The sequence below is a fragment of the Osmerus mordax genome, chromosome 6 (assembly GCF_038355195.1).
Source record: "Osmerus mordax isolate fOsmMor3 chromosome 6, fOsmMor3.pri, whole genome shotgun sequence".
Classification (NCBI taxonomy): Eukaryota; Metazoa; Chordata; class Actinopteri; order Osmeriformes; family Osmeridae; genus Osmerus; species Osmerus mordax.
The window spans coordinates 10,634,416-10,643,932 of NC_090055.1; the positions used below are offsets into that span (position 1 = coordinate 10,634,416).

At 40.5% G+C, this 9,517-nt stretch overlaps 1 protein-coding gene across 1 annotated transcript; it reads right to left on the minus strand.

Moving 5' to 3' along the window:
• Positions 1–3,427: 3,427 nt before the first annotated feature.
• Positions 3,428–7,743, minus strand: creb3l4 (cAMP responsive element binding protein 3-like 4). Its single transcript, XM_067238896.1, has 10 exons — positions 7,387–7,743; positions 6,636–6,794; positions 6,110–6,377; positions 5,805–5,953; positions 5,455–5,544; positions 5,122–5,228; positions 4,883–4,951; positions 4,603–4,687; positions 4,385–4,478; positions 3,428–4,135 (listed from the first exon to the last, which is right to left on the minus strand). The coding sequence occupies exons 2-10, from the start codon at positions 6,789–6,791 to the stop codon at positions 3,804–3,806; spliced, it is 1,350 nt and encodes a 449-aa protein (XP_067094997.1). The 5' UTR covers positions 6,792–6,794; positions 7,387–7,743; the 3' UTR covers positions 3,428–3,803.
• Between the last annotated feature and the right edge of the window lie 1,774 nt (positions 7,744–9,517).

Here is a 9,517-nt window from a genome sequence, read left to right on the forward strand (position 1 = left end):
AATGGGTAAAGGGTAATGGTTGCCTGCTGGGGTTATTCATGATTGCAGAGTGGGCCTGGTCAGAGAGAGATAGAGAGGAGAAAAGAAAAATTGGAGAGAGAAAGAAGCAATCAGGCGTTTTTAAAACGACATGTCAGTGCTTTCCCAAGTCCTGAGGACTTGCTGAAGACAATTTGAGGCTGAACAAGCAAGTGGCAAACAGCCCTTATGGGTATTCCACATCTGAACACTGATTTGATGTTATAGATCTGTTAAAATCTTGTTCTGTTAAAAAAAAAACTGGTGGAGCCTGTGGCGTTTTGGGGCTACATCTACACCATTTCCCTAGGTAAAAAATGAAGTCTAGAACATCTGGGCGATCCAACCATTAACCCGTTTTTTCCGGCAACTTTAGCTTGTCAAAGGCAAGACTGAGTATTGGAAGTCCTTTCATGTGCCTGTACTCTGGCACAATGCACCAACTTAACAAAAAATACAATTGGCCTCAACAGTGACAAGTACAAGGAGAAATTGAGATTGATTCTGCATTGTAGCATAGTGCAGCAATGCAATTCAAAGAGTTCAAAATGTCAAAAGGGTACACACTCCAGCGCTTTAGGGGATCAAATCCCTCAAAGCAGTTCCTCAGGTCTTTCAGAGAGATGATTCACTACCTTCACCCTGTTGGACCAGAGAACGCACAGACACATTCTGAGATGAGGTGAAATGTGTTTTGTTGCTTCCATGAGGAGGGCATACAGCATTAGCTAAACATCAACAGGATTTTTTTCTCTCATAATCAAAACTAGGTACTTTCAAGATTCTGCTCCTTGATTGTGTGGTGTACCTTTAGTTGAAGTTTTGTATTCATTAAAATCTACATGCATTACAATTACAATTAGAATGTAAAGAGGGCATGGAGTGTATGTGGGTGTTTGAGTATGTGTATGAAGGGTTGGCCTGCGTGGAGAGGGAGGCATTCTCTTCAAACCAGCGAGGGTGCTTCACAGCCAAGGAACTCTGCAGCACCTTCACTTCCACTTTCAAAAAGGGAAAATTGCAATATCTGTGCCGTAGACTACCGAATCACCAGATAGGTTAACCCCCTGCCCCGTGACTGTGGTGTCTGCCAAGCTTGTCTCAAAGCAATCCCATACCACCATAGGGTTTACATTACACTTTCCTACTAAACACTGTTTGATTAGAAAGCATGGGCTTTGCAATGAAAAAAAGGCTCCTTTTCTGTCCTTGTTTTTAATGTAACTATGTACTTTGTTAATGTATAATGTTCTGTCTGTGAGTATTCCAAAGTGCAGTGTTCAGCTCCCACAACTTACCAAACATGTATTTGATTTGTAAGCAATACAAACACTGTAAAGCTAAATGAGGCCCTCCAAATAAAACAGCGCAAGTGTATGCCAAGCAACGAACACACACCTGTGTGTTATTACTGCTCGCTCACACCTCTTTATGGTAAATGAAAAGATGGAGCCTGATGGAAACAAATCAAAACAGAAACAAAAACATTGCAGCTGCTGCTACTTTGCATGTTGAGTTTTCTGTGACACTTTGCAGATGCTGGATTTTCTGGGGATATATTTAGGTGCATTATATGTACCAACCCTGTGATTTACCTTCTGAGGGGTTCTATGTCTTCAGGGTCTGAACAACCCTATTTCCCAGAGACACTCCTACATCCACTAAGGAAATAAAAAAGGCTAATGAAGAAATATATTCCACTGAATCAAGTAATTGCATGGCTGTCACAGCACTTTCAATGGTCCATTTGTAGTGTATTGTGGCTTTATAAGTGTGGTGCATTGTGGACAATAGCCTTCAGTTCTTTGAGAATGCCAACCAGGTCTGCTACGCTGAGCCCTGTTATCATGGTACCTTTCCTGTAGGAGCCCACCTGTCTCACTTCATCAATTATCTAATGAGAGCAAGAGAGAGACTTGGCATGTTAGAATCCCCACATAGGCTTTTATTCTATGATCTATGTGTGCAGAACAATTACGCACTCAGTTACACTTGAAAGGATATGCTTGTCAATGATGTTGATCGTTACTGAGCCCAATTTCAAGAGGGAAAACATTTTTTAAACATTTTCACCCACATGGAAAAACTTGGCAAACTGCCTAATTGCACAATCTGTGTCATTTCAAGTGAATGGCTTGTCATTTCAAGTGAATAGGCTTCTAAACTGTTAGCACATAATAAAAAACTGAACAGTACTTGTCTGTCTACATCAACATGTCTCAAAGAACATGAGGAGACCAAAACCACATAAAACCTTTTTATGAAACAGTGCTGCCACCAAGTGGTTGAGTAGCATAACTCATGTAGGGACTGGATCAATGTGTATTTGAACGGTCAATTATGGCGTTAAATGGTCATATACAATGGGTTATGGACCAGGCCAGTGGGGCCGGCGCCGCCCCGGGGTCTCAGACTGCCAGGGGGCCTCCACGCCTCTGACTTCCGAACGATCTTGATCGTTTGTACAGCAAATGCTGACCACCAGGCCCATGTGTGCTGTGACAGGTTTACATAAAATGCCACATACTCTGAAGAGGTAGGACTTAGCTCCAGATTTGTCTTACATAGAGCTTCCCTAAATGCCATCTCATCACTATCTGCAACAGGCAAATGGTGTGGCAACGCTAGCTCGCACTGAAAGTAGAAGCATAATATAAAATGAGCTTTTACGATTTTGTGTTCGTAATTGTTGAAATGTCATGACTAACTGAGCTAGTGTTTAAACAGTGTATTTACCTAGTATTTTTTTTGTTTGAAAAACTACAAGGCACAAGTTCAATTTACTTACTTCATTGTGGGAGTTCTAATTACTCGCAACATTGTGATCCTTGGTCAGTTTTAATATTGTGGTGCAGTAACCTCAAGTAAATTGGCGTAAGAAGGTCAAGAAAAAAGGTCAAGGTTTGTCGGTTGTTTGGCGTACACAGAAATGTCCCTGTGGTAGAAACAATTTAGTTGATCACAGCTGCTGCAAATTTACGCTTATTAATAAAAAACAATAAAATACAATCCTTTTATTTCAGTCAATTAAACAGAACAGGCTTTTCAGAATTGTTCCCCTTTAATAAATATACAAACTGAAGAAATATGAAACAGGACACAAAGGTCAGCACCACAAACATGAAGATAACATGTTCTGTGTTGTGTACGAGACTGTTGTGTTATGCTTCAGATAAGGACATAAGGATTGCAGACACTATTTATCTAATAGGCTTTACAGGCCAAAGACCGTTTATAAACACATGCATAAGATATGAGAACTGCAAAACATGTCTCAAGTGGAGTCCAGAAAGCCACATTGGTCATTGTTTTTCACTTCATATAGAGTTATGTCCATGTTTTTCATCACTGTGTAATATAGACTACTAAATTGGTTGTTTTAATAAACACAATTAACCTTATCCTACAATAAGTTTACAAAGATGATTTATTCACACAACTATGATAAGATAATGTATTTAAAACTATATCTCTTGCATTTCTGAAGGAAGACATGCTTGCGGTAGGTTTGCATATTGAACTGAACTTACACTTACAAGGTCAAAACTGCAAGCATTATCCAAAACATTTTAAATAAAAAATATAAGAAAAATCTTTGTGTGAGTTTCCCACACAAATTAGAAAATATCCTGTCAAACCATGACGACAGATGGTTAAAACCCTTCTCACACAAGCAAAGACTGCATTAAGGCAATGGTTATAGCAGTTGAATAGAGTGCATGGGGTAAAGATCCTTACAACACAGCAAAATGCTGGACATAAATATGAACGCTCATGCAAACTTTTTACATTTCGTCAGCGTGAGCTGGTTTGGTAGGGTCAAGGTTTGTGCCTCCTTTGCCAGAGATTGACATCAGACCCAAAGGCAAGGTTTCAGTCCGCCTGTCAACTAAAACAGAGCTGTTCCCTGGTTGGCTATCCTCAAGGGCCATTCCTTCAGAGTCAGTGATTTCTGGACTGTCAATTGGTGGTTTGAGAACGCTGGCGATATCCTGTGAGTTTGATTGCCCAATGTCAGAGGAGACTGGTAAAGAATTTGGTTGGATGGTGGGGTTGTCCACATCATCTGCTATTTGCAGGGATGAATCCAAATCGGTGAGAATGTTCCTAGAGATGACTGAAGTTTTGAAAATTGAATTCAAAATCACATTCAATTACAAATTTACGAGGTTATATTTGTATTGATAACTTGTCAACTATTAATGTTTTAAGCAAATTCAAGCTGAACTGAGAATGGACCTATGTACAGTAAACAGAGATACTTGTTTTGTTTATAAAGCATATCTTCACGTAGTCTAATAGTATATAAATATGATTGAACATAGGAGCTGCACTTGGAGACGTGGAGATATAGACAAAATATGACCTCCTGTTGGGGCATAGTCATCCTCTAAGACTGAGTTCCATCTGAAAGGGCTGTAGCTGGGGAAGAGGATGAGGCCCAGCGAGAAGAGGATGATCTGGGGGACCACAAACAAACACGTGTAGACTACCAGTAGGTCAAGATCAAGATCTTCAAGTAATGAAGATCAGACACTTAACACATAGGATCTTTATAATAATGTGGTGTTTCATCAAGCCTACCATGATGCAGGTGCTGGTCTGTGCTGCTTTGGTGGCTGTCTGTTTGATCAGAGACTGCAGCCTACGCAACTGTGCCAAAAGAGACCTGCGTGTGCACACACACAGTTGTTTTTTGTACATATAATACTAAATGGAACACTTAATATAATACTAGGCTGAAGGTGTACATAGTTCACTTGCTCTCAAAGTACACACTAACAGGCAGGAGGATTCAAGTAACACACATTCCACATTCCATGTAAAACTGGTTTGAGGTCAAAATATCACTGTATATTCTTACATGTTGTGTTTCTCCAGCTGTTCCACTGTTCTTTGCAGCTCCTTGTTCTGAGATGAACACGCCGCCGCCCTGAAGAAACACACAGTATTGCTGACTGGACGAATGTCAACAACGGGCCTGTCACAGTGACTGATCCCACTTCAGAGACACTGTACCATAACTTATACATCTCAACTCTTACAGTGCAACAGAAAACGCAAGGAAGTGAAGCGTAGTGAAGTGCTTCATAGGTACAGTACCTGCCCTCCAGGCCGTCTACATATTCCTTCTTCCTGCGCCTGCTGTCCTGCGCTGACTGCTTGTTACGGATTTTGCGTCTGACCTTTTTCAGGACCCTCTCCTCTGCCTTTAAGTTGAAATCAAGTTCGATGTTTCACTTAGTAAGGTGAGAATGTCCGTTTTGGAGAAGTGTCTCATAAAGCGGCATTGTTAAATCGCTGACATTTAAAAAAAAAAAATAACATTTTGTTATATCAGATATTAAGTGTATGAAGCATGCATAACATTGTAATTTATTGGGCCGTTGGTATCCGTGTTTCTTTCCAATCTCCTTCAGAGGGTCAACGTCTCACCTTGGTGAGGGGTAAGTTGTTGGGAAGAGAGATCCCTTCCTGATTCAGCAGCTTCTGTTCTTCCTCGGTCAGCTGCAGGTCTGGGTAAAGCTGATCAGGGGAGAAGATTGGCTTCAGAAGGATCCACCCCACCCCCACCCCCCTATAATCCCTTAAAGGGAGACTAGATCACTCAAGCTTCCAGACCCTTCCAGACCCTTAGTTTATCTCAATACGATAACTCATGTCTATCTTTCCTAAATCATTTTGAATATGCCTCAGTCCTATGGATTAAAGAGTGGCGGACTACATTTTGGTAGAGAATCATCCTGTTTAGCATACAGTTACTGTCCCTTGACAGGGAGTCTCACCAGTGGGCTGTCTGGACTGGAGGGGGCTGTGTTACAAGCTGAAGATGTCAGAGAGCTAAGATTGTCATGGTTAAGCCGGATGGCAGACACTGAAGGCAACTCGTTGACGATACATGAGTCTGACATGAGAATCTGTGAACTCCACTCATCTATGGAAGGAATTAGATGAGAGACAGAATGCGAGAGGAAAAATGGAGGAGAGAGGAGACAAGGTTGAGAGTTAAATTCCAGACTTGAATAATTTGTGACAAAAATGTGTCAAACTCCAAGTGGCGTTTATTCAAACGCGCACAAAAATGTCTCACCTAGTTCTATGGATATGACATCAACACTGTGTTGCTGTGGCTCCTCCTTTATGTTGCCCAAGGTGCTGATGTCATAGACCACCTGATAGATAGTTTTCGGGGAGTGACCAGGCTCAGCTGTAGCTACTGACACCGTGGTTTCGGTGCAGGGGTCTTCTGACTGGCTGCTGTCGCTTTCTGAGAGGCTCTCGTCAGGGGCCCCGGAGGGAAAGACATCATTTGGGTTGATGGCATGAAGTACATCCTCTGACTCACTGTCTTTCAAACCCTGTTACGGAGAGACATTTGGTAGTAAAATCAGTCTGAATAAAGTGACATCACTCATTGGTAAATGTGATTGATAGTTTCTTTGACCTGATTAAATCTTTTAAATTGTTCAAATTGTTCAAAGATCATCGCAAAAAGGTTGGATTATTCTTGAAGTATCTTTACAATAATGTCCTACAATGCTCCAGGCATTAGACTGGTTGGATTATGTTTGCTCATATGGTATATATTACACAAAGGTCAAGATGCAAAAACATACACAATGTGGATCGATTTTCCATTCTTCCAGGACTTTCTCTGACGCAGTGTAGATTACATCGGAGCAAGAAAATGGGGCATCAAGACTCCAGGTCTCCCCTGCGATGATCTCTTCCTCTCTGTTGTGGAAAAACATCTCTCCGTTCTCTGCATCCATGTCCTTAAAAAGAAAATGGTCTTAGCCTCTGTATGCAGTCCAAGTAATACAAAAATTAGTCTAGTCTGTCAACTTTATGCATTATTTTACTGCCCAAAAAGTTAGCTGAAAGCTACTAATGTAATGGTGGTGGTGATTATGGTAGAGCACTATAGAGAGAGTGTCAAAATGTCAACAACGTTGACAGCCCTTTCTAGAGCCACTTTTACTTATTCTTTCGCAAGAGGATATCAGCATCCTGGTATGACACACGTACGCACACACGCCCTCTCTCGCACGCACTAAAACACACATGGTCAAAATTGACAGGTAGGCCTATGTGTAATAACTTATCAAGTCTATGATTAATATACAAAGTAGTCTAAGCAACTCGTGCTGCCGTGAGTATGATACCTAAGATACGGTATGACGTTGTCTGACAACAAAATAAGAAAATTGCCTTAATTGTACAATATTAGCACCTAACCCAAAGAGCGTTTAAAGTTATACACCCCAAGTCACACCACGTCAACATAAGGATCCCTGTCAAGCCGGATAAACAGGAGTTACATTGTATTTAGGCACAGCCTCTCAAGTATCAGCAGGATCAACTTACTTGTAGCCTATCACTCTTTTAGAAACGATTACTCTTCCGAGTGATCGGACCAGACATTCCCAAGTTATTTCCTGTGGTACCAAAATGCGAATTTATTTAAATTATGCTATCATGATTTTGGGGGAAGAACATAAGACAAACTCCAGTAGTCCAGCTGGCAATTCTTTCGTAAAACGTCAATCATTCAAGTGAGAACGTCGTGGCGTCATCGGGGCGCAACTGTATTTTACCGCTGACACAGGCTACAATCTCGATATCACTTCAGCCTTTAGATTTTTGTCGAAAAAATATAGGCCTATTTTAGAAAAAGTCAAATGGATCTGACGTTGCTCAACAAAATCCTTGCTCTTATCTCCAGAGGCTGAGAAAGTCGTAGAACCTCCCACACAAACGCCATTGATTGGGCATTGTCAACCGAGTAACCAATAGACTTCAGAGTGGGCGTAAAAATAGGCGTTCAGAACCATTGTAGTTTGACGTTCTTTATATCCTATATCAGTGTAAATATTCATAAATTGACTGAATACCACTTTTAAGATAGGCTAACTGTTAGAAAAAGCAAACACAAACTGCATGTCAGAAAGCATTAAAACGCATTCCCACACAATTGGATGCCATAATGATCGATTTTTATGACATTGCATATCCCGTGTTTTCACTTTTTTCTGTTGTGAGAAGTTTGACCTATAGACCTAAGTACATTTCAACCAAGAGAACGGAAGTCCACAGTCAAGGCTAATATTATGGGCTACAAAGTGTAGCCTACTTTCTTTAACTGTTAACGTTGGGGGGAGAGAACTTTGCTACTTCATAAGAATCTCTTCAGTCTAATACGACTCAATACCGTCAGGGTCAAAGTATTTGACTCCAGTGACTAACCCAGGCAGAGAGAAGTTGATGCTAAGTCATACGTCTTTAACAATGGGAAAACAGAAGAGATAAACACAGAAGTGCTTTTGCAAGAGGGGCCTATAACAGCGGTAGACAGCTCATGCAATCCTGCTTCTCCCAGTCTGTGTACAACTGCATTCTAATCTGTTCTATACAAGTATTTCAACATTAACTAGAGAGGGTACAATTTCTGGGGAAATTGTAGGGTGTGCTTGCTTGCGTCGGTTGCACAGGGGTCCGATTTTGAATGACATTTTTACAACTGATATTTCTGTATATGTTATATAAAAATGCATACTTATTATTTATAAAGATTACATAGATTTAAAAGCATATTTTTTTTGCTGCTCATTTACAACTGAAAATACGAGTGAAGTGTAGAATGAAATAGATGTCTTCTCATTTCCCCTGCAAGAGGCAGCCTCATCTTTGAATCAAAACGAATAAATTTGGCAGACCGGTGTAAAAATGGACCTAATCTCTATGACTTAAACGTCCTTTTAAGTTTTTCCCTTCTCGTGATATTTTCAAGCATTTAGCCTACTCATATTGCATTCATTCATGAATTAAGAACCCCCTTTGAAGATTATTCTACGACGTTACCGGCAGTAGAAGATTGAATCGCGATTCAAACAGTACCATCTGCTAACTGAAAATATGCCCCCCAAAACGTAAATAAGCTTGACATTTATTTAGTGGAAAATCGCTCATTCATAAAAAGCTCACTGGTAGCGACCATTGTCAATAACAACGCAAAATGCGATATAGCCCTGTGTGGAGAAGCTGCCCCGGTAAATTGTACTACTACGGTACAGTACTAGACTACTGCTGTGTTTGTCTTGGTAGCGATTGCGTTGGTTGAATTGGATTTAACGTTCCGTTGTACGGTTTAGGCTGAAATTAATTATTTTCATGAACAGATTGACAATGTTTAGGCTGTGGCAATGAAGTTCAGGTTAGTAGTTAGATAGACTTTTGATTTAAGTAAGGAGAGTGCCGAACATGTTCTGTCGCTGTTTGACTTCCTAAATAGCTGTGTAGTGTAGATGTTTTTGTAGTGTGTCTCGCGTAAGCTACAGCGTTGCAGTGAGCTACACTGGTTTGAAACGACAGGTAATGGTAATTTCACCAACAAATCATTTACTAATGTCAGAATAAATCCCACAACGAAAATGTATATGTGAGGAATGTTTATTTTAACGATTGAAAACAGATAACGCTACATCATAGACCACTGTAG